This window comes from Monodelphis domestica, chromosome 2, assembly GCF_027887165.1.
Source record: "Monodelphis domestica isolate mMonDom1 chromosome 2, mMonDom1.pri, whole genome shotgun sequence".
NCBI lineage: Eukaryota > Metazoa > Chordata > Mammalia > Didelphimorphia > Didelphidae > Monodelphis > Monodelphis domestica.
In genome coordinates this window covers 53,894,025-53,920,007 of record NC_077228.1, presented here as the reverse complement: position 1 = coordinate 53,920,007, position 25,983 = coordinate 53,894,025, and the positions used below count along the sequence as shown (strand labels likewise).

The window sequence follows — 25,983 nt, the reverse complement described above, 5'->3', positions numbered from 1 at the left end:
CAGAAGACTTTACATAGGTTTTTACATAGTGGTAAATAGTATGAGAAGAATAAACATGAAATAAATAAAAAGGGAACATATTTAAAAGGGAAAAAGTGAGGGCAAAACTCTATTGGAAAGTTGGAATGGGTACAGAAAGGAGGAGTAGGGAACAAAGGAAAGGGATTAATTTATGGTTCTTTCACTTAATAGGGATGTGGGTTGCAAAATTCTTAGCTTAATTTGCTGATTTTCAAAGTGGAAAATTGTAATCCATATAAATCCATATAACAAAGAATATAAATAAAAACTAAATCCAACCAAAAAAAAAAAGAGAGAGGGAAATTAATTCATGGAGTATTCTAAATAATAAGATTGCATATTCACAATGCATCATTATAAAGGTATCTAACACAAGGACTAAATGAATAGCCCTATAATTATGAGGATAATTAACAATAAATGTCTTTGGCAAAATTTGGGCTATGAAGTAATTGCAATGAATTTAAACGGTAGTTCAGGTTTTGAAAAATCCCAACTAGCATCTGCACAATAGTGAAAGCCATTTGCTGTTGAATGAGACATTTTCATTACACTCATTGTTATGCATGTTGGGAAGCTTAGTCTACTAGAAACTGCATTTGGCTGGGAGATCAGAGAGCTAATCCTCTAGTTCTTAGAGTTCTCTCTCCTTAAATGGTCCTCTCTTTCCTTATCTGTGTAAATATGACAACTCTCACCTCCCCATCCTACCTGCCCACCAAGACCACAAACCCTTTCAAAGCAGGGTTTTTTGCCTCCATTTTTTTTTTCTTTTGTAACTAACTACATTCATTCCTCACTTGGTCTCCTTTTGAGTTTATGGACTACAAATCTTGTTTTCTCATCCTGGAATTTCCCTCAGTGCTTGGGACCTTGTTGACCTAGAATATCCAACTAATATGAGACCTTAATTTGGAATTTCCCCCTGTAAAGTCCACGTTTGTCTCCTATGGGTGAATTTCTCCTAGAATCCCCACTTTAGGGAGAGGCCAAAGCCAGTCTTAATTCTCTTCGCAGCCTTGTTTTTGGCTTCTGGAATCCAGAACTCTGCCCCTTATCCATAGTTTCCTTTCTTCCTGCTTTTCAATTCTCCTTTCTTTATTGGCTTTCTCGATTAGAATATAAGCTCTTTGAGTTCAAGGACTGTTTTTCTTGCATCTGTATCCCAAGTATAAACTTAGCACAGTGCCTGGTAAATACTAAGCCCTTAATGACTGCTTGTTTCCTTCCTGCATTCCTATGTTTAATAATAAAAGATATTTAATAAGAAGTTGTTGAGTCAAATTTATGCTTGGTTCTCTAACTAGCCATGACTTTAAATAAATCCTCATGTGGCTCAGTTTCCCAATAGGTTCAAAAGTAATAATTGTCTTATATAGCTTACCAATCAACCAACCATTCAATCAATCAACTGGAAAGCATTTATAAAGGGTTAGCTATAGGTCAGATTCTGTGCTAAGCACTCAGGACATGATTACAAAGAATGAAGCATTCCCCACTGGAAATGAGTTTGTTTTAGGGATTCATGGGTCTATTATAGTGATGAAATTAGAGAATATGTTGGCAATCTTTCAGCCATCTTACTCTGACTCTAGCAGAACAGAGCATAAAAGAAGTAAAATTAAAACTTAAACACTTTTATTGGCACAGCAAATATGGCATTATATACCACTGGAGATGGAAAACTGATTATGGAAAGCTATATTAAACAAAATATCTAAATGCTATTCCATATTGTATTTGAATTTCTCTTTCAATGAATCATTAGGTATTCTTGAATTATTTTGTATCTTTGTATATTTCTTAATAAAAGCTGGTAACAGTTGAGGTTTGCAAAGTGCTTTACATATATTATTTCACTTCTCTCTCACCAACAACCTTGTGAGTAGGAGGTACTATATTATTTTATTTTACAGAGTAGAAAACAGAGGCTGAGAGAGGGTAAGGGACTTGGGTTGCTTAGGACCATATAGATTTTTTTTTGAGATGAATAGCTGTCTAGTTATTATGCTCCACACCCCCACCTCTACTTTACCCCAAACCAAACCCACCATCTTGTACTTGGGAAATCATCTTTAAAAAAAAAAATCAAGTGTAAGGCTTCATTTTTCAGTCCCGTAAAGTGTTCAACATTCTAAGTTTTCAGATTTTTTTTGGACCTCTCAATTATTAAGTGCATTAGTTATCCTTTTTAAACCACCATCTATGTCTTTACGCAAACTACTGGTCAAAATGTTAAAGAATATAGGGTTAAGCATGGCTTTTGAGGATATTCTGCTGGAGCCCTACCACACTCTCTTAAGAGATAATTTCTTCTTAAAGAAATCAAACTACTAATGAATTCTTTTTGGAGTTGCCCATTCCACTAGCACCAAATATATTTAACTTTACTCTCATCCATCTTTTCTAGAAGAATACTTGGAAACCTTTATCAAATATTTTTTTAAAATGAAGTAAATACTACAAACATCTATAAAACATGTAGGAAATAGTTGAATAAATTTGAGTTAGATTATACATTTTTAGACAATCTAGTTGGCCTGGTTTTCCTTACTGGGAAGGTAGAAAAGTAGATAGAGTGCTGGGTCTGGAGTCAGCAGGGTCTGTGTTCAAATGTGACCTCAGATACTTATTAGCTTTGTGACCCTGGGTAAGTCATTTAACCCTGTTTGCCTCAGGTCCTCATATGTTATGTGAGCTGGAGATGGATATGACAAACTATTCCAGTATCCTTGCCAAGAAAACTCCAAATGGGATCACAAAGAGTCAGACATTACTGAAAAATGATTGAGCAACAACCTTGACATATACAATATTTCTTCATTAAAATATTTCACTATTAAAGCTGATTTTTCCTGTTCTTTTATAACTTGAACTTTCAGAACTTATGGTATGGCATTGTAACTACTAGAATCAAATTGAAATCCAAATGCTATGTTTGCAATTCAAATTCAAACATTTTCTGAATTGTTGACTTATCACTAGCTAAAAGCAGCTGGAGTCCTATTTGAAATGATAGTCAATAATTTTAACTTAAAGCACTATTCTGGTACCAGAAATAGAAGGGAAAATGTTGGAAAAGAGAACAAACATAGGCTAATGGGTCAAAAAAGGATATGAGGACAAGGGGAGACATCCCAATGCAAGAGACACTTGGAAGGCATATTAAACTCAATAAATGTGTTGGAATCCAAACATAGATTGATCATTTTAAGAAAAGAAATTCGGATGGGGCTTTTAGGGTCTGTTTTAATAGTAAAATTTCCATCCCAGATGGAATGATTTCAGCCATCCTACTCTGACTTTACCATAGCATATGGCTATAGGAAACTGCAATTAATTTACATTTCATTTAGTGAATCTGTGCTAATGTCCTACTACGTGTCAGACATTATACTAGATCTTGAGGAATACAGTGACAAAAAGCACAAAGCTCCTGCCCTCCAGTAAGCTTGCATTGTAAGATAAGATAAGCTGCCAATCTTTACAACTAAAGGTGTCCAGTATATCCAATTAAAAAATCTATTTTATTTATCATACACATTCTAAGGTTTAAAAACTTAACACTGTTTAATTCTGGATTAAGGTTGGCCACTATGGCATGCTTGTAAGAAAAATATGGCAGTGCCATATGGTCACTATTCTACATTGACTGTGATTTATTATGTATGCATGGCATGCCTTATTCCCTCTCTCTATTCTAGACTTCTACCCCCCACCCCTTTTATCTCTGATAATCCAGTTTCTTTATCCACTTCTGTTGATCCAGTGGTTAACAGGACAATGACATTTTCAAAAGCTAACCAATCCTGCACACAGGCATCAAGAAATTAACATTTAACCCATCTTTCCCCCTAATTTATATGATATTCCTTCAACTCCTTGAATATGCCCATCATTGTCCACACCAGAAAGTTCTTTTCTATAGGTTGAACATTTTCAGCTTTTTTCTAGCAATCCTCAGATGGCATAAACCTGAGGTCCATTAGTCACTTAAATATCTTCTCCTCAATGCCCTTTGACTTACTGTTCTTCCTAAAATGTGTCCTTTGGAAGGGAACAGCAGCATATCACAAAGAAATCTGAAAGTCATAGTAATTCTGATATCTAGGATCTAGGATCTAGGATAAGATCTAGGATAAGAGGTAGCCAGTTTAATAAAAATAACAACTCTTAATCAGTCAACAAAAGTTTGTGGAGTGACTACTGTGGGCGGGGCACTGTGATAAGCAGGGAGATACAAAAAGACAAAAGACAGCCCCTTTTTTTCAAGGAGCTTAAATAAAGAGGAAGATGAAGTACAAACAAATATACACAAAACAAGATAAATAATAGATATATAGGAAATAATGAATAGAGGGAAGGCACTAGAATTAAGAGCTGTTTGGAAAGGCTTCCTATAGAAAATGCAATTTTAGTTGGGGCTTAAAGGCAATCAAGAAGGTCAGTAATTGGAGAGGAGGGAGAGCATTCCAGGCACTGGGGTCAACCAGAGAAAATACCTCAAAAAAAGAGTATCTTGTTGATGGAACAGCCAAGAAACCAGTGTCACTAGATCAAAGAGTAACTAATTTTTTTCTTAAAAAATTCAAGTATGCTAATGATATGATTCAAAAATAAAAAATAAATGGTAAGTCTCTATATCATATTTTATTTCCAAATTTGAAAAATGAAGAGTGAAAATATTGGAATGGCTTTTTATGAGGTAAGGCACCCTGTTAACTCTCTCAGAATGTCTTCATTAACACAGTACTTGGCACAAGTCAGATCTTAAGAAAACCTTATCTAGTGGAATCAAATGTTTCCTCAGCTTGCTTCTTCCTCATTTACTTTAAAATAGAGAAATGTAACTTGATTCTTGGACTTTGTGAAGCAGATCTGCACATATCTTCATTTTTACGTCTGCAATATCTTGAAGAATGACTTAAAAAAGGCAAAAGATGAAAAAGGGACCATTCATGCTTGGAATGCTCTCCCTTTATATCTGAGTACAACATTTAGCCTCTCTGACGCCCTCATCTCTCTCAAAACTGAAAGTTAATTTTTCACCTCAGATATTTTTATTATACTTTGTTTGGCTTTATTTTTTCCCTTTTGTCCTCTTGTACTTGGTGCTATAACCATTTGTTTGAAATGGAAAGTTCTTTAAAGGTGAAGGAGTTGTTGATTTTTAACTCTACATACCAAGTGCATACCATTTTGTTTTGAATATCAAAGACAATAAATATTTACATAAAAATAAAAAATCCCCCAAATTCTCAGTTTTCTTAAAGCCAAAATTCTTTTCAATCCATTTGTAGATCTTTGATCCCAAGAAATCATCACTATTATTTGGGAAGGTGATGATCACTTCTCAATTTACACTTCTTGTTTCCCATAACCTGTTCTCCTTTGTCCCCCTAATTTTATTTTAGGAACCACATCATTTACCATATGCCATCCTATACCACTGATGTATAGATGAAGTAGATGCAGCCACAATTTGTGATATTTTAAGGTTATTCCAGTCTATTTTCATACTGATGGGCATGTGTTACGACAGGAAAACTGATGGGAAATGATTCCTTTATTTCTGCCATACCCAGTTGGTTCAAAATAGTGAAGGAACTCAATTGCCCTACCAGAATCTAGACTTCATGCATTTGAAAATTTACTTCCCCTGTTTTTTTACTGATGAATTGTATTTGATGTAGTTGATCAAAGAAGTTAGCTTTTTTTCTTTTCTGCAAAAGGATATTTTAAGAAATGTAATAGGAGACTGACTAAGAAGACTGGTGAAAAGTCTTATCAAAGAGAACAAAAAAAATTTAAGCAGTAGGGATTCTAATTTTTGCTGTTTATTTTTCTAAAATTACCTATTCCATAGAGTTCACACATTTGATTTGCATTAAGATTCCAAGATTAAGAGAAATCTCTTACTGGAGTCTTGATTTGCATTCATTATTGTTTAGTCATTTTTAGTTGTGTTCAACTCTTTGTGACCTCATGTATTTCTTGGCATGTATTTATTATATAAAACAACAAATAGGCTCCAGTGATTCCAAGAAGTTCAAGAACGGAAACTCTTTTAAAGATCTTTCTTGCCAGTAATTAATTGGGTGGGGTCATTCTTCACCTTCAGGACCACCACTGCCACACAGGCTCAGTCTTACAACTTATTCTCCAAATAGAAAGGCCACAATATCAAAGGGAAAAAAATCCATAAACACTCAATTTGGAATGAAAACTGGATTGTCATTGTATAGATCAATATTCTTAATGAGCTTTAGTTTTCATTAAAGACAGTATAGCATGGTGGTTAGAATTCTGGGGATGGAGTGAGGAAGCCTGAGTTCAAATCTTTTGTCTAATACTAGTCTTATGTCTGTGGGAAAATCATTGAATCTCACTGCACCTCTGAAGACTCCCTTGGGCATCTCTACTGAATCTGAGTCTAGCTGAATTCTGTGTTGATGGGAAGACTTTTCCAAACTGAAGAAATCATAGATCCATGGAATTTCTCACTCAGCAAGAAAACTTGTAGAAAACAGGGAAAATTGAGTATATTATTGTCTCTCTCCCAAAAAGAAACCTAAAGCAAATTAAGAATCACTTTAAATAAGATGATAAACAAAAGTTTTTTTATTGAGCCTTTTCTTTGCAAGGGAGATCTCAGTAAATATTGATTAAGTATGACTTTTCATAACAGTTTCAATCTGAATTTTAAATGTGAATATTATGGATAAAAAGGGGCTGGAGCTCTGGTGGGAGGAATCTCTCAAACAATGTAAGTGACTACCTGTTATGCTACCAATGGTTTTAAGACTTTTCAAGACAATATTGAGAGGTAAAGTATCTTGCCCAGGATCACATAGCCTGTATGTATCTTATTTATTTTATTTTTAAATATTTTATTCTTCCAGTTACAGGTAATAATTTTCAACACATATTTTATGAAATTATAAGATCCAAATTGCCCTCCTCTCTCCATTCCATTCCCTTTCAGGTAATGGTAATCAATTTGATCTGGGAGCCAGTATGCATCTTGAACCCAAGGCTTTCTACCTCAAAGGTTGACTCTCAATTCATTCTGCCATACTACATTTTAATATTGAGTATCATGCCACAAATTAAGTTTATTGATCTATTTTTTATTATACTATCTCTCTATTTCTCTCCGTCTGTCTATCCATTTATCCACCCATCCACCCATTCATCCACCCACCCATCCATCCATCCAGCAATCCATCTATCCATCTATCTATCTATCTATCTATCTATCTATCTATCTATCTATCTATCTATCTATCTATCTGTCTGTCTGTCTGTCTGTCTGTCTGTCTGTCTGTCTGTCTACTCATCACCCTATATGAGTCTCTAAGAACTAATGGCTTTTTTTTAACCAGGAGCTCTAACTCCCCCCCCCCCCATCTTTTTAAACACTTACCTTACCTTTTGGACTCAATACTAAGTATTGGTACTAAAGCAGAACAATGGTAAGGGCTAGATAATTGGGTTTAAGACAACTTGAGTCACACATTTAGGAAGTATCTGAGGCCAGATTTGAACCAAGCCCTCTCATCTCCAAGCCTGGTTCTCTGTCCACTGAGCCACCTAGCTGTTCCACTTTAATCTTTTTTATGTTGTGAATTCCTTTATTTTGGTGAAGCCTATAGGCTCTGTTCAGAATATTTTCATGCACATAAAATAAAATGAACAGGGTTACAAAGGAAACCAGTTATACAGAAATGTAATTATTAACATAAATATATGAATATATGCATATATTTATGTATGTAGGTATGTATGTAAAATTTCATGGACCCCTGTTGAAGATTTCCTGTTCTAGATATATGTTGACAAAATTACTCATCTAGTTTTGCATATACAACTGGCCTGTAAGGATCAGGATCAAAACAGGATCAAAAATCAAATGGAATTTATAATAAAAAAGTGTCAAGCAAGCATCAGGAAAAGAAGATACTCAAGCAAGAGAAAACCTTTTGTGAATAAAATGTATAGAGTAATAGTGTTTTATTTAACAGAAGGCTTGTAGAAAAAATTCAATAATGAGGAAAAGATGCCTCCTTTTTTGTCTTCAAAAAACAGCAAGTGGCAGATAGAGCACCAGACCTGATGTCAAGAAGATCTGAGTTCAAATCCTGCCTCTTTAGTGATGATGCTGAGCAAGTCACTTAACATTTCTTACCCCCAGTTTCATGTTCTATAAAATGGCCTTAGTAAAGGCCACTTAATAAAAATTCACAGTGTTGTGAGGATCAAATGAGACATATAGAATGCAGCTAGTCAACAGACATTCATTAAGTGCCTACTATGTGCCAGGCATTGTGTTAACCTCTGGGAATACACAAAGAGGCAAAAGACAGTCCCTGCCCACAATCTAATGGTGGAGACAGGGAAATATTTGCAAATAAGTGGTATATGGGAGAAATCAGAAATGATTAAGAAGAGGAAGGCACTAGAACTGAATTAAGAGGGATTGAGAAAAGTTTATAACAGAAAGTGGAATTGATGGGATTTTAGTTGGAACTTAAAGCCATGGAAACCAGTTGGCAGGGACAAGGAGGAAGAACATTCCAGGCATGGAGGATGGCCAGAGAAAATGCCTGGAATTGGGAGAAGCAATATTCCTCTAATGGGTAGTGTTACTGGATTGAAAGGTACATGGCAGACATGAAGGTGCAAGAACATCGGAAAGGTAGGAAAGGCTATTACTGCCAAAGAGAGGATTTAAAATTTGATCCTAGAAGTCAATAAGAGCCACTGGGGTTTACAAACTTCACAGCATTACCTACATGTTAACTATTATTTGAAGTAAAAAAGATCTGTGATTTTGTTCTGGAGATCTTACTGACTATGTGATCCCAGGTAAGTCACCTATTTATCCTCACTAATTCTCAGTTTCCTCATTGATCAAACGGAGAGAAGAATTTCTGTTATGCTTTCTTATACAACATTATTGTGAAGAGGTTTATGCTCTCAGAGGAACTATGTTAATATGAATTATTTTGTTTAAAATGCAACTTATATAAACAATCTATAAACTGGAAAAGAGTAGCACATTACAAACACATGCTGAAATGAAGCTAAGGGAGGTTATGATTATAAACACAACTGGGCAGATGCCCAACAGGAGCATTTGGCATTCACTTGGTATTTGCTCAGTGGAAGTGGAGAAGCTGTTTTCTTGCTTTATCAATCAGAAGTTATACTCTACATATTTTATATATGTGAACCAATTTATCACGTCTTGAGAGTGCTATTTCAGAAGACTACTGGGCTACTCCAGAAAGTAATGGAGTCCTCCTCATTGGTTAAAAATTAAGCATTTTAGAAATTACTAGATGGGGAGCAGCTGGGTAGTTTGGCCAAAAAAACAGGATGATCCTGGGCTCAAATCAGACCTTGAATACTTCCAACCTGTGTGACCTTGGGCAAGTCACAAGCTCCATTCTTTAACCTTTACCTCTCTTTTGCATTGGAACCAATATGTAGCATTGATTTTAGGATGAAAGGTAAGGGTTTAAAAAAAGAAAAGACTAAAATAGTTGTATATATTTATTTACTTGTTGTCTCCTTTCATTAAATTATGAGCTTCCTCAAGGCAGGGATTTTGACTTTCTTTTTATCCATTACTTAACACAGTGCTTGGCACATGGTAAGAATTGAATAAATGTTTATTGATTGACTGTTAATCATTTGTTGGGTGTGATGCAAGGGTAAGAGTTAAATAAATTTTCTGCTTCTGCTTCTTAATTAATTAACAAAAAGAGAATTTGTTCCTCAGGGATGAGATCAGAGTAGTTTTAATTCTACCAAAGTGCTGCTCTTTAAGAGGTCCACTTGAAAAAACCATGATTTGGTTTTCTTCTCAAAATTTTCTATCTTGTATTTATCAATTCTAAATTTCATTCTGGTTTAAAAGGAGAACCCAATAATTGAACTGTCCTTTGATTTATTATGTTTTATTATGATTTATTATGATTTTTCCTATTTTTCAATGTTTTTGAATTTTCACCCAAATTTATTTAGCCCTAGAATTTCATAAGTGTATCCTATACTAAATGGTTTGGATGGATCATTTAAAAAAACAGTGTAAACTAACATCAAACTGTACAAGCAAATCCAGTGGGACATCACTATATGTTGACATTTAAACTTGAATGAAGCTATATAATATGTTTGGTGAAGTTATATTTGGAGAGTTAGGAAATCCTTACTTCAAATCCCACCTCTGGCTCTTACTAGCTATGAGACCCTGGGCAAGTCACTTAACACTGTTTGCCTAGCCTTTGCTCTTCTGTCAGAGTTGTTATTTAATCAGAAAGCAAGGGTTAGAAAAAAAAATACACGTAAGTATGCACCTTATAGGATGGTTGTGAGTTTCAACTGGGGTGACGGCTATACAACATTTTGCAAATATCACTATTACTATTACTATTATTATTTTTCAGTTAACTTGGTTTAGATATTTATTTAGATTATTCTGTCCAAATTTACTGAGAAAAACAGGATCAAAACTTGATTTAGAATTACTCTTTACTTCATTGCCATAAAAGAATTTACACTTGCTGTGATTTAACTTTTTTAAAGTTTTGAAAATAACCTATTGGCAGAAAAATGACTGCTTCCTGATGAAAACTTTCAGAAACATTTTTCTACAAATAAACCAGTTTCAAAAATTGAAATCTAAAGTACATTTGATAGGCCATACTCCTCCACATCCTGGTGTATAACAAAATTGCTGCAATGAACATAACATTAGTTGAACAAACATAAAACCATAATCAAGCATCTGTTTGTCTGCACTGCGCTCCATATGCACCAGAGTGCTGTTCTAATTTCTTTGGTATTCTCAATGGGTTTCCCTGACTATATGCCTAGAATTAATCTTCAGAAGACAACCCCATATGGCATAAGAAAAGTTAACATTAGAACCTTTGTGACACAGAGGACACACAGCCCTCTTTTAAAGAAATAATAATCGGTCATTCACAACAACAACAAAAATGGAAACAATTAGTGACATCTTTGATTCTGTTTAATATAAACAATTCATCATCAGATTTCTGACTCCAGATTGAATAACTATACATACTTTCCTGAGTCTGATTTTTCAAATAATAAAAATCATTCAGCCACAGATCCCTATAGTGGATAGAGTCCTGAGTTTGGGTTCAAAAGAACTGGATTCAAATCTTGCCATTGTCACTTTCTAGCTAAATGACCCTAGGCAAATCACTTAATTCCTCTGTGTCTTAGGCATCTCTAGGAATTATTGATTAAGTCATTTATAAAGTCGAATCAGAATCTGCACTTATGTCACACTGGGACATCTCTCTGCAGAAAAAAATATCCAGTATTTGTATTTGTATTTGAAGTATTTGATACTTCCAGTATTTGTTTAAATAAATTAAGATTACATTTTAATTTACATGCATTCTACAGAAGTAGGGATGTGTTTTCTGTAGAGCAGGATCTAATAAGTGCAGAAAATAACTCAATAATTGTGTTTTGATTTGGACTCATGTTGAATTAACACATGGAAAATGGAGACATATATGAGACCAGTAATGATAGTGTAGACAACCAATCTAGTTAGGCAAGCCAAATATTTTCTAGGTCTTAGTTTCTTAAGAAAAAAAAGGAAGGATTTGAAATCGTATTCTTTAAGGTTCCCTGATTCTAGAAAAACTACTAATTATTAGAATGCTATGTAGTATATTAAATCAAGTACTCCCTTCCTTTTTAACATATTTAAAAAACATAAGAAATTATAATTTCCATTGTCACCTGCAATTTCATGATGATCTCAGTAATTCATTATGTAAATCCAAAATTATTGTAAAAATATTTTAATAGAAATTGTTTTATGCACATTGTTATTTCAATGTTAACTAAAATGAAAAAATCCATCGTGAACTAGAGTGACTCAACTAGACTTGATTCCAATTATATAAAACCCCACTCATCAGACAATAAAGAGGGATTGTTCAACTTCCATGTTCTACAACAAAATGGTGGCTTCCTTCCTCATGGTGATTACAACTGTGATTAATTGCAGAGTTCAAGGTGAAGGAATAGTATGGTTCCAGGAATGTATGGTTTCCTTTAACCTAGTCAAGACACAGTGCCAGATATTTCAATTAACGCACACCAAGGTCACAAAATCAATTTCTTATCAGCCAAAAACACTCATACTGTAAATTTTATTTTCAAACTATAATCTCTAAATTAAATCTATGTCCCTAAAAAATACAGTGCAGAAACTCAGTCCTCAGGTTTTCTCCCCGATAGCATTTTCACAAATGGCACAAGGCTTTGTGCTCTATATTTAGAATACAATGTTTGGTTAGATTCTGATCTTGCTAGAGAAGGTCATTATCTCTATCCATGGCAAGTAAAGGCCCAAAGAGTTAATTTCCTCCCTAAAGTTCTTTGTATATACAAGATTTGACCAATTTTTGACATTCTTTCTTTTAGGCAATGCAATTGTGATAGGTTAAAAAAAAATATATATATATATATATATATACAAAGACTGTGGACAATGATGTGCCAGCTTGATTTCTGCATGCAATATAATGATACGTGAGGACCAAAAAATAAAAAATAAAAAAGGAAAATCCATGGTTGAAATAGAAAACAGCACCTGATCGCATTAACTATAATCCCTGTAATAGAACTTATCAGTAATGAAGTCAGTCTGACCAATAGCTCTCAAGTTATTCATATTTTAATGCAAAAAACATCTGAGTGGCATCTAAAGATATCATTTCCCATTACATTTCTATGTAGCATTTTTCTTCATATTCTAATTCCTCTGACTAGAACATTTTCTACCGGTTTCTTTCTCAGACCTCACAAATATGAGCATCACAATGATGATTTAAGGCTTGCAACCTGTACAATTCACTCTATGGCAGTAGGTCTAGATAACTAAAGGTAATGCAGTCAGTAATCCATCCCAATAACCTTGCCACAATATTTTTTTATTTAGTGAAATATACCTTCCTTCCTGAAAACAAATCACATTTTTTATTTTGTAAAAACCTTTCCAGAATTTACTGTTAAATTTGTGATACATTTATACAACTATAAAATCCATTTTGTTCAATACTCTTTCATATTTCTGCCTAACAAATTAGACAAATCTATTTGTTACTTCTGGGCCATGGGACCAATTTGATGTTTGATACAGGAACACAGGATATAAAATCATATCTCTGGCAGACAGAAAGTGGAACATTATCTGAGATAATACATTAACAGCTTCTTAAGTGAATTTTCCTACATCCTCCAAACGTGTAATCTGTTGGTAGATTTCAGAGTCACTGAAAAGGATGAAAAGGAATTTTCCTAGAGAAAGGAAGTTAGTAACACTTGGCAAGGGTTAAAACACATTTTTTAATTAAACAAATACGTCTCCCTATACGAATAATCAACTAGACCTTCAGAAACCCTCCAGTGACTGGGGGGGAGATGGATTTTTTCAACAATACACTGCATATGTTTAGTTGTATTCAGATGCTAATAATAGTCCTTTCAAAGGCATAAAGAAAAAAAAGTTTCATTCCTTACTGATCATACTCAGAGTAGGATAAGAAATACTATAAAATTTAGTGAACTACAAGACCCTCAAACAGTATATATACATCCAAGCACAAAGCCACTTCAAACAATGAGTGAGAGCCACGGACAGCCCCATGAAGACATTCCCTATATTTAGAAATAACTCTTGAAAGGACCAAACCAATGACAATATGGATATATGACCAACAAAAGTCTATTCTTTTGAGCAACAAAGAGAGTAAAACTCAAAAAAACCAAGTAAAGAAGTGTCCACGTTCCAATATTCTAGAATAGTTTCTGATAATAGAATCACTGAACTAAAAATTAGGAAGAACTGCACTTAAATCCTGTCTCAGACATTTATTAGCTGTGTGATCCTGGAGGAGTTGTTCTGGTTCTTATTTTGTTTTCTTATGTAAAAAAAAAAAGGAGCTGACTCAATGACCTCTAGGATTTCATATAACTCTGAATCTATGATCTTGTATGTAGAACTGGGAAGAGAGCATGGAGTTCACACACCAAGCTGTTAGCATCCCATGGGGCATGTTAGATAGATGTCAGGAAAACTGGGTACAAATCCCACCTCTGACACTTATTGGTTATAAGCCAAATCACTTAAGTTCATAAAATGGGGATATTAATGCTGAGTTCATACCTCTTAGTAGTTTTATGATACTTATATGAGATCAAATCTAATTCAAGAAGAATAGTAAAGATATACTATGTATATCTTTATGTGTATACTGTTATTTATATATATACATTTGTATATATATATAGTGTATAAACTGTGTATTGTAGGAGTAAAATGAATAAATACTTCTAGTATTTAAAATATATAGGATTTTAGGGGGCAGCTGGGTAGCTCACTGGATTGAGAGTCAGACCTAGAGACAGGAAGTCCTGGGTTCAAATCTGGCCTCAGATACTTCCCAGCTGTGTGACCCTGGGCAAGTCACTTGACCCCCATTGCCTAGCCCTTACCACTCTTCTGCCTTGGAGCCAATACACAGTATTGACTCCAAGATGGAAGGTAAGGGTTTTAATTAAAAAAAAAAAATATATATATATATATATATATATATGATTTTTAATACTAAATGAAAAGAGAGGGAAAAGAAAAAAGGTTCAGTCAAGTGAGCAGAGCAAAGAGAGTCAGAGACTCACACTTACAGCACTTTATCAAAAGCACAAGCCTCCAAAAAAGAGCCCTGCAATGTGCGTCTCAGCCAAATTTTTCTCCTAAGCATCCTTACATAAAACAAGGATGTAACTTTAAAGGATGCTGAGAATGTAGCTCAGGTGTTGCAAATTTTCCATCTGTACAGTATATCAAGAAGAACAGTAAAGATGTACTGTGTATAAGGCATGGTAATACACTTTGGGATATAGAAGACAAAACAATAAACAGACCCTGCTCTTGAAGAGCTTGTATTTTATTTTATAAGATTCTTGCTCACAAAAATATTAGCCTAGACACTTCTAAGGTGCTCTTCAATTCCAAGATTCTAATTCTGATTTTAGTCTCCGAGTCTTTTTTCTTGAAAACTTCCATCAAGGGTGAACCTGATGCCTCTGGATGCAGCTTATTTTATCTAAGGATAACTCTCACTGCTGGCAGCTAAGTGGTACAATAGATAGAGTGCCAGGACTGGAATCAGGAAGAATTATTTTTGTAAATGCTAATCTGGCTTTGAAACTTTACTAGCTGTATGACTTTGAGAAAGTCACTTTAGTCTGTTTGCCTCAGTGCCCCATCTGTAAAATGAACTGGAGAAGAAAATAACAAACCACTTCAGTATCTTTGCCAAGAAAACCCTAAACAGGGTCCCAAAGACTGTGACATGACTGAAATAACTGAACAACAACAAAAACTCTCATTGTTAGATTTGAATCAAAAGAGAGGAATTCCATATAAATTATGGTCACCTCAGTGGTCCATCTGGTGAATGCCATTTTCATATGATCCTAGAATATTGTGTTTTGACATGAAAGGGATGTTAGAGGGCATTGAGAGGAAGCTGAAGCTCAGGGCTTCTTGTGACTTGTCTGTGGTCACACTTCTCTTAAGTGCCCAATTTTCCTGACTTCAATTCTGGCTCTCCATCAGTAACTGCTGTGAGCTTAGTTTTCCCAACCACAAAATGAAGGGGAGGAAGGTGGATTGGATGATTCTGAAAGTCCCTTCCAGCTCTAAATTTGTGATTTAATCCGGGACTCCAAACCAGCCAATTATTTTGTTGAATTGCTCTAATGGTTAGTATATTTTGCCTTGTATCAAGTCTAGATTTGCCTCTCTGTAATCTTCACACATAACTCCTAGTTCTGTGCTTTGGGACCAAACAGACTAAATCTAATTCCTTTTCACTGCTATTATGTACCCTATGAGTTTGTTCTTCTTGAGGCTAAGGGTTCACAACTGATATATTTCCTAATCCTTTTACTATCAGAAGAGATGGTCCTCTTCTGATTGTGTACTAAAACCGACATTCCAAATTGACCTTAATACTCTAGATGTGGTCCAGTCAGCCATGTAAAATAGTTTACTCATATTGAACTTGTGTCCTCTGGTAGCACTTCCAATATTCATTCAATTTCACATTTCCTGTTGCATTATGGTTATTTTTGTACACATATCATTTTGTTTTTCCAGGGTTGTAGAATCCTCAGAGAAAGAGACTTTATCAGATTGATCTGTTTTTATCTTCCTTCATGATTGGCTCAATTTTTTAAAATCATCAGTTCATCATTTAATAGGTACTCAAGAAACACTTTTTGAAATGAGTTGAATTATCCTGGGTTCAAGTCATACCTTGGACACATACTAATTGTGTAACTCCTGACATGCAATTAAAGCTCTCAAAGTTTCCACATCCCTAAAGGGCAGGATAATAATATCTTATTAATTAGTCCAAGGGTTTTTATAAGTTGAGAAGGGAATGCTTGGTCCTCTGAGTTGCAAATGCCAAGTTACCAGTTAATTCTCATTTAATTTCTAATTTTTAATTTTAAAATTGGGAAAGCACTTTACAAACCTTAAGAGACCATAGAACTCTGAGAGTGATTGCTGTTATCATTGCTACACTTAAACTCTCATATAATTTAGAATAAGACTTGTAAACATACATCTATCGTCAGTATGGGCAAAAATTAAATGAAATCTACAAAATGATTAAAAATTTCATTTTTATCAAAGGTCTGATCAATCTTCTGACAACAAAGCTTTTATTTCCACAATGTCTATAAATAATTAATCAGCAGCAATCACAACCTGTCAACAAGAAAAAAAGGTCCACTAAAAAAAACAAAACTATATGTTAACTCTACAAACTCTCTGTTTGATGATGCTGCAGCAAATGTAAAGTTTCAGTAATGACTTTTTAGAAAAGATATAGCCTCTGACCTCATAGAGGTTATAATCTAGTAGGGAGAAAAGACACAGACTATAATATAAAATAATCAAGGTAAGGCAATAAGAGAGATACAATAAAACTCTGAAGTGATTCTGGAGGGAGAAAATCTATTACTTATTGGGGTGAGAAGGAAATCAGGGAAGATTTGATGGATGAAATAATATGGACATTGCATATTAAAACTGGATTATTTGTGAAACAATACTGTAAAGTTTTAACAACCAATCTTGTCCGTATATAAGGGCATATAAGGGATATAACCTTCGGCTTCTTTGTAGAGGTGGCAGAATGTGAAATACTGAATATATTTTCAAACATTTTTGATATATTGGTTATTTTTCTATTTCCTTCTGTCCTTATTATGTTATTGTTATTATCATATTCAATTATGATATGTCCCCATTCTTTATTATAAAAGATTGTTCTCAATGATGGAGTGAGAGGAAGGGCATACTGGTAAACGTAGGTGGCAGAAGGATGAAAGACATCAGTGAAAATGTCCTTTTAAAGAAGTGAATGATACGTTTCTCCTAGTTTACCTTTTCCTACCCCTTAGCAGAAAAGTGACAGAGCAGTAACATTTCTCTAAAACCAGCCATTTGAAGAGAGAAGGAAAGGGAAAAGAATCAGAAAAAATGGGACAATTTTGAAATTGGATCACCAGTTTCTGAAAATAAGAAGAGTTGGCTATAGATTATGTCGATTTCCTAAAACCAGAGGAACTGACATTCCTCCTTCAAAGCAAATGCCATTGGTTTTACGAAAACAAAAGTCGCAATCTTAAAAAGTTGATAAGGCAGGAAGTTCATACAAGACACCCAGAAATACAGACGGTTATGATGCATTGGTGAAGTATTCATGTCGCCCGTTTGCTCTTCTTCCAATCTTATGATGACCAAGCAAGGGAAGATTAAAATGGACTCAAAGCCCCACATTCAGGGTCCAGTTTTAATCTCTAAACTGCTCAAACAAAGAGACAGAACTGAAGGTAAATTGGAGAAGGCAAAGCTTCCCCTTTCATTTCCAATGCAAAATGAAGCAAGTCCCTGTAAAACATCTTCCAAAAACGTTTGTTCCTATTGTGGCATTACCTTCAGCTTGGACTGCATGATTTCTTTCCCTCCACTTTGTACACAACTGCTACTTTACCACAAAGCAAAAAGGGAAGACAAAGGCTTCATGTTCATGGCTGTATATGAATATATGTGCCTATGTGATATTCTCAGACTGTACACAACGATGTCAAGGTATGCAAATGGAAATTCTGAATTACGTCTTCTGAAACAAGTGAATTTAATCCTTTAATGCAGATTTTCTTAATTTTGGCTCTCAAATTTCTGGGAATCTGGGACCTGAGACGGGAAAAATACATAATCTCAAACTGAAATTTAGCATAATTCAATTATGACTTATTCAAAATATTATTCTGAAAAAGAATCCATAGATTTCACCCAACTGCCAAATGAGAATAGGGGTTCAGGAAACAAACAAACAGAAATTTAAGAGGCCTTGCTTTAATGTGATTTCTGAAACAGGCAGTTTTAAATTATTTTAATGCTCTGCTTTTTAAATGCAGAATATGGCAGTTGAACTTCAGGAGAGAGGTAGGCACTTGTAAGAGACAGTGGATAGAATACTACAATTGGAATCAGGAAGATCTGAATTTGAATCTTCTCTCAGTGACAGGAGACAAGCCATTGTACTAGAAGTGTGAACTTGGCCAATTGTTTGACCTTGTAAGGAATCAATTTTCTCATCTATAAAATGTGGGTAATAGAATTAGGGGTGGGAGATAGAAGAAAATAAATATTTGTTAATGAAAAATTTTAAAAATGGAAGATTAAAAAGAATATTTTAAAAAATACAAATGTTCCTCTTTAAATAGAAAGATTCATGCATTTTTAGTAGAGAAGTTAAAAACAGCAGACAGTAAAAATACTGTACAAATGAATGAATATGCAAGTTCCTTTGGATAAGACAAGGATTTTTTAAAAGCACGAATAAACATGAACTTGAAAGAAAAATCACTGACAACTGGTATATTTTTATATCTAAAAAAATGTTTTACAGCATGAAAAACAGGCAGACCAAAGGACCTTGAACTATTTTTTTTCTTCTTAGAAAACATTTACTGCTGTTTAGTTGGTTATCAACACAGAGAGAAATAAAAGAAAGAAGAATGCATATACTGGGTAATGGTGGAGGTATTAAAAAAAAAAACTATTAAAAACATCATTAAAAGCTGGTTGCCAAAGGTCCAAATGGAGAAAAATTATTGATGTTAATGATGGTAATTATGACAGTTGCCACCGACCTATAGAACAAAGTGGGAAAGCTGCTTACTAAGAACTGTGTTTCTGGCAATAATGGCTAGAGAGGAAACATATGCAAACGTGATTGATGGGACTATTTTGAAGGTCACTGAACTATCAAAATGTGATGATGCCATTCAATTAACTACCCCATAAAAATCCAAGATTATTTATTGAAAAGAATTTTGTGGAGTCTGTAGAACAGCATATTACAAATTCCTGCTGCTTGTACAGAGCAGGCAAACGCCTGATCTAATGTACTATTAAGCCATTGTAGCTTTGCTCTACATATTTTAAGCATTAAACTAATTATGATGAGGCTTAGCCTGACTATGCTGTATATTTAATCTTTTTTAAGAGCCTATCAAATTGAATCACACAATACAACTTGTTTATGCTATAAGCAAACACATGCAATATTAACAGTGCTCAGTACACTGGCTTAATTAGAAAAACCTCACTGTTGTCTTAAATACATTTAGGGGTATAATATTACACTGTTCTCATCTGAACTTGCCATTTAATTATATTTTAAATGTAATTTATGTGACTTGGAAAGTTGTTGGGTTGTTGTTTTTTTTTTTGCTATATTGAATATTGGTCTATTGGTCCCTCTTCAAAGGAATCACAAGAATCACAGAATTAGAGTCAGAAGAAATCCCAGAAGCCCCCTAGACAAATCCATAGAAAGAAAGGAATCCCCACAATAATGCAACTGACAAGGAAACATCTAACCTCTGCATGTAGACCTCCAAGGCTTCTCGAGGTCGCTCATTCCTTTTTAGTATGATTTTAAGGCATTGGAGTTTTTGTTCTTTGTTACTGGTTTTTTTTTTCTTCTCCCTGGCATCAAGCTTGAATTTTCCTTTTTGCTTATTTGAAAATTCTACTTCTTGGTATCACTGCTGCACAGCTGGTGTAGGCTGAGCTCCTGCTCATCTTGATCCCAAGACAATGGGGATGCCATTAGAAAGCACCAAGAGAAGTAAAGACTATTGGCATCACCACCAAAATAACTTGGGCTATTTTATTTGCTTTCCAGGCTTTCCCACCAAACTTATTCTGGTCCTCCTTCAGTTGCTGGTGAGTACTTTGGGGATCTACTCCCTCAGCACACCTGATAGCTCAAGTGCTCCTGCCAGCAATAACCACTACATGAATTGCTCTTGAAAACACAGCTCTTCCATAAGGTCAATCAGTCAACAGGCACTTATTTATGCCAGACATTGTGGTAAGAATTAAGGGTATGATGAAGTGAAATAGTGCCTGCCCTCAAAAAGTTTTTATTCTATTGAATGAAACATATAAAGTCTCCCCAGTTTGAAGAAACAAGCAGGTTTTAATTCACAAATGCAACTGCTAAGATCATTTTTATTCAACACCCCACAGAATGAACATATCTTTTCCCTTAAATATGGTCAACACATGGTTTCGTATTTGAACATCTTTAAAGAATACTAGCAGAGAAAGAACCTCAGGCAAATTCACAACTGAGAAAAGCTAGAGTGCTAGAAATTCTCATCACTGAGATGAATAGGATGGATGCCACTTTTGGTAATAGCTTCTTTCTGAGCATGACTTTCTAGGTCCTAATGTCTTTGTCTGACTTTGCCACCATTTGCATTTTTCCACTGTGTCATTGGTGAATTGATTGTTGTTACCAGTTTATGAACTCCTGTCTCAAAAATATCTGTTTTTCATGGTTACAGGGCTTAGAGGTAAAAGAGGTCTCATTTTCTCTCAGAAATGTAATTAGAATGAGATGACTGAGGCTTTAATCTCCAGACTTTTGAGGCAATAGGCACAAAAGTTCTCTGTGGTCTACTTGTGCTCCCACCTCTTCCCATTGTGATGACCACAGAACTGCTCCTAGGTGTCCTTTTGTTCTTTGTGCCAACCCTAACCCACATCCATTTGGGTGATCTCACATTCTTTATTCCATTATCATTCCCTCTATTTAATTTGTCTTAGACTTCTAGTCATGACTCTCTTTAATCCAACAGCCTCTTCTTAGAGATGAGGAACCCAACATAAAAAAAAAAAAGACTTTTCTAAGGTAATAAATAGTGCGTGTGAAGAATTTAAACCAGCATTCTTTATCAGTGTAGTACAATGGAAATAGCACTAGCTGTGGAGTCAGAAGACCTGAATCACACAACTTTTCTGGGTCTCAGTTTCCTCATTTGTAAAATGAGGTGTTTTGATTAGATAGCTTCTCAGGTTCATTCCAACTCTGGATCTTGAATCCTTAGACAAAATTTAGAGGTTTTCCTATTGTACCAGTCTCTTGAGACATATTATATGATGCTGGGTTTCTTTGCAAAACTGGTAGCTAGGGTCAAACTTGGCTAGTCTCACAAAGAAAAACCCATGACCCCAGACTACCACCTGGGGTCCAGAGGTTCTTTTTAATTGGCTGTCCGATAAATGAATCAATCAATTAACAAGCATATATTACATGCTTACTATGGGCCAAACACTGCCAAGCTCTGGTTACAAAGGAAGAAGACAAACAAAGAAAGGAGATATTATTTTAATAGAAGAGAAAAAATCTACAAGAGTAGATTTAGACACTATATGTAGAGAATAAATGGGAAGAAAATCTCAGAAGGGAAGACACTAGCAGCTTGGGCAAATGAGAAAGGCCTCCAGTACAAGATGGCCTTTGAACTGAATCATGAAGGAAGCTAAACACTAAGATGCAGAGAAGAGGAAGGAACACTTTCCAGGGAGGAAGGAATTCGAGGTTTAACAAATCAACCTCAGTGTATTATCAGGGAGGTAAAATTGTGGAAAAGGAACACATGATTAATTAAACGTCATAAGGAAACATTTTCTAGTTGTTTTTGTTTTGTGGCTTTCCTCTGAGGTAACCGCAATTAAGGTGGCCTCCTTCCCTCCATGCAATTAACTACCTTTCTGAGATCTGTAAGGCAAATGTAGTGGACTGAGGGACAGTCCTCTAAGATAATTATTGACAAATGAGCTGTAGGAGGGAATCATGGGAACACACAACTCTTTTCCCTCCTCTTGCTGCTCCTCTACCCCACAAAGGGAGAAGATAGAGAACAGGTCCATTTCAAACTCAATATTCTTTGCACCATTTTCTAGAGCAATCAAAATAAAAAAAAAACAAATAAACCATATATTATATATAACCAGTAATGCAAAGGAATAGCAATACTTGTAATCAACCATTCTGTCCAAAACCATTTAAAAGGCTTTGAGAGAATATTTACCTTTACATATTGTTATTCCATTTCCTGTAAATCCTGAGACACAGTAGCAGCCTTCAATTCCGTTTCGAATCTCACATTTCGCGTGTGGGTGACACTGGGTCTTGGCACAGTTCTGAGCAAAGGTCCCATCCAGCAAAGTGGATAAGCATACTAAATGAAAGGAGACAATTAAAAGTTATATTTTCTTTTTGTTGTTCTTAAGACAATCAGGGAGTGTGCAATTCAAACCATATAAACACATCTATTGAAAAACCATGACATTTCAAGGGCAAGGGTTTGAATCTCTGCTGTCATACTGATTGTCCACATGACTTGGGTCAAATCACATGTAAAATGAGAAGATTGGCCTCTCAGGTCCCTTCCATTTTTAAATCTGTAGTCTTATGTTCCTATAAGTGGTCTGGTAAATAATGGATTTCAATCATTTTTGATAAGAATATGAACATTATCTTGCCTCTTCAACTTGGATACAGAGCCTTCAATGAGTCTATTTTCATAAAGTCTGTCTGGCTGTCTATCTATCTATCTACCTACCTACCTATCTATCTATCTATCTATCTACCTACCTACCTACCTATCTATCTATCTATCTATCTATCTGATCTGTCTGTCCGTCCATCTGTCTCTGTCTCTGTCTCTCTGTGTCTCTCTCCATGTCTGTCTGTATTTTTGTCTGTCTGTCCATCCGTCTGTCTCTATCTACTTCTATTCCTCTCTCTTTGTCTCTGTCTGAAAATCAATCTATCTCTATCTATCTGTCTGTCCATCTGTCTATCTGCCTATCGATCTATCTCTCATCATCTATATATCCTGTGTCTCTCTCTGTGTTTGTGTTCATCTCTTTTTCTCTATCTTTGTCTCTGTCTCTCCATGAATATTATTCTTTGATAGCAAGGGCTGTTTCATTTTTTGCTTTTGTATGCTTCGTCCCTAAAACACTGCTTGATAAAGAGGAAGTACTTAATAAATGCTTGCTGAATGGTTGGTTGCTGTACTGGACACTAGGCTCCCTCATTCAGCTTACATTCCATGCCCCACTGAAGATAGAGTAGTTGGAAGGAATCTTAGAGACCATTTAGTTTATCCCTCACATTTTGTAAATGAAGAAACTGAGGCATAGGTAGATAAAGCGACTATCCTAAAGTCATATAGATGATCAGAACCCCCCTTCAGGTTATTTTTAAGTTAAATTAAGGTAGTTTAAAATTTACTTTCTTGGAAATTTCTCTGTTTAGTAGTCAATGAATAATATGCTTGAAAACTTTTAAAGCTTAAAACAGTCTATTTTCCTAACTCAAAAATTCATGGCAGGTGATATGTGAACAATAGTGTCTATCTCACACATGAAAAGGGAATCAGACATTTTAAAATGCATTTATTTTTTTAAAAAAGAGGATAATTTCTGTAATTCAATAAATGACTGAAACTTTCCCCCCAAATCTTCTACTTTCTATAGCACAAGTTTTAAGATTTTTAGTCTTTACTACCCACAGAGCAAAGACCAATCTTCAGGAAATGGAAAGATGCATAATCTGGAGTAACTTAAAAACAATGAAACAGAGGACAGAGCAAAACTTTATCTCTAAGTGAATGAAAATAAAGTTGGACATAATCTTTAGTGGGCTGTTAAGAAGAGATAAGGGAACTCCCTGGGAAGGCGCAATACCCTCCCCCACCTTTTATAATTGTTGTTCCAAGAAGCCTACTCACAAGAAACCAGCTTGGGGCTGGGTAGGTATGAGTCATATAAGTTATTGTTCCAAGAAAAGTCAGGAGATAAATTATTCTTATCTGGTAGCAAGAGATTTCCAAGCAAAATCCAAGCCCCGGACAGGAGCTAGATGTGACCAGATCTAACTCAAAATCCATTTTCTCTCCATCAAATGATTTATCATCTCCATACAGAGCATCATTTAAAAGGAGGGGTTCAATGCTTATAGTTCCTCTGGCTTGAAATTAAGGTCTTTCTAAGGAGCCTGTCCAATGAATTTCCCACTTGCTGTAGGAGTTTGGGATTGACCAATTTCTTGTCCTTTTCAGGTTTTCTTTGCCGAGGGAGAAAAGAAAGACATAGTTTCTCAGGGCAGAGGACTAAACTCTTGAGCTGAGAGATCCAGAAGAAAGCCTGTCTATGCATATGCAAATTTAAAAATGTTTTTAGTAACTATTTTGGTTTCTTTAGTAATTTTATATTTTTATGCAATTAAAAACACTATTTTGAGGAATCCAGAAGCCTCCCCACACTGCCAAATGGGTTCATGATGCAAGAGAGACTGAGAACCAGTGTTTTGGTGCTACAGAGGACATTGGTGATCCTTTAGTCTACTCACTACATTTTAAAGCTGAGGAAACTGAGGTTCAGATAGGAGAAATCACTTATCTAAGGGCAAATTGGGAGTAATTGGCAGGATTGGAAGTGGACTCGAGTCCTCTGGCTCCAGACTTTGAACTCTGAGCTACTTTGCTCTCTCTAAACCCATGCACAAATAAATGCAGCTTGTGCCCCTGCTCCCTCCCAAAGTCAAGGGCAGCAACTCACCTAGGAGTAGGATCAGTTTCATTGGTCACAGATGAGACGAGCTAGACCTGGCTTTGTTGGGCTGTGTTTGGCTGTTCCAGTTGAGGCTGACTAGAGGCTAGTTCTACCCTTGGACCCTGGAGGCTGAGGGTCAGCTAGGGGGAGGAGGTGGGAGCAATGACGTTCTTCACTTCCTTTAGAGACTTCCCGACTATGTGTGTGTGTGTATGAAAACAACAAAGGCACCTCCCATGTCCGTCCACCAAGCCTCCATCCTGATCTGGCCTCATGCCCGGTCTCTCAATGTCCTTCTTACTGCTCCAAGACCCGGGTACATTCTCTGAGAGAATCTTCTTCCCATCCCTCCCACTCTTCCTCTCCACAGCCATCTCACTTACCTTAACAGCCCTTTAGTCTAACACTCTTCATTTTACAAAGAGGAAATGGAGGTCAGCTGAGGGCTAAGTGAGTTGCCTGTTGTAGCAAGAGGCAGAACCAGAATCCGAACATCAATCCTGTGACTCTAAATCTCCCAGAGACCTCAGGATCCTCAAAGCAAAAGGATCTTTGCATCTCCGCCCCAGACCTAACTCCCAACCCTACACATAGCAGCAACCCCTTTTTCCTGTGTATGGAATCATCTGTCCAGTACAGGGATACATGTACTTCCTACGACCCATGAATGATGGTAATTTTTTTCTTCTAGAATTTAAAATCTTTTCGAGTGTGAAGCTCCTCACCTATAAAATGGGACTCTTTCCTGATTCACCGACAACCCCTTAGGAAGGTGGTGAGGATGATTTGTCAAATAGTGGGTCATAGATTTACAAATGGAAATAAGAATCTTAAAGTGATGTCCAGTCTCATTTTACAGGCAAGAAATCAGGATCCGGTCAGTGAACTGTCCT

General features: G+C 35.6%; 1 protein-coding gene across 1 annotated transcript in view; it reads right to left on the bottom strand.

Moving 5' to 3' along the window:
- Positions 1 to 25,280, bottom strand: part of ADGRL4 (adhesion G protein-coupled receptor L4) — a 139,417-nt gene extending 114,137 nt beyond the window's left edge. Inside the window, exons 1-2 of the mRNA XM_056815447.1 lie at positions 25,097 to 25,280; positions 22,558 to 22,707 (exon numbers count right to left, since the gene is read on the bottom strand). Coding sequence (XP_056671425.1) covers positions 22,558 to 22,707; positions 25,097 to 25,118 — 172 coding nt within the window. The 5' untranslated portion in view covers positions 25,119 to 25,280. The remainder of the gene's footprint in view (positions 1 to 22,557; positions 22,708 to 25,096) is intronic.
- Between the last annotated feature and the right edge of the window lie 703 nt (positions 25,281 to 25,983).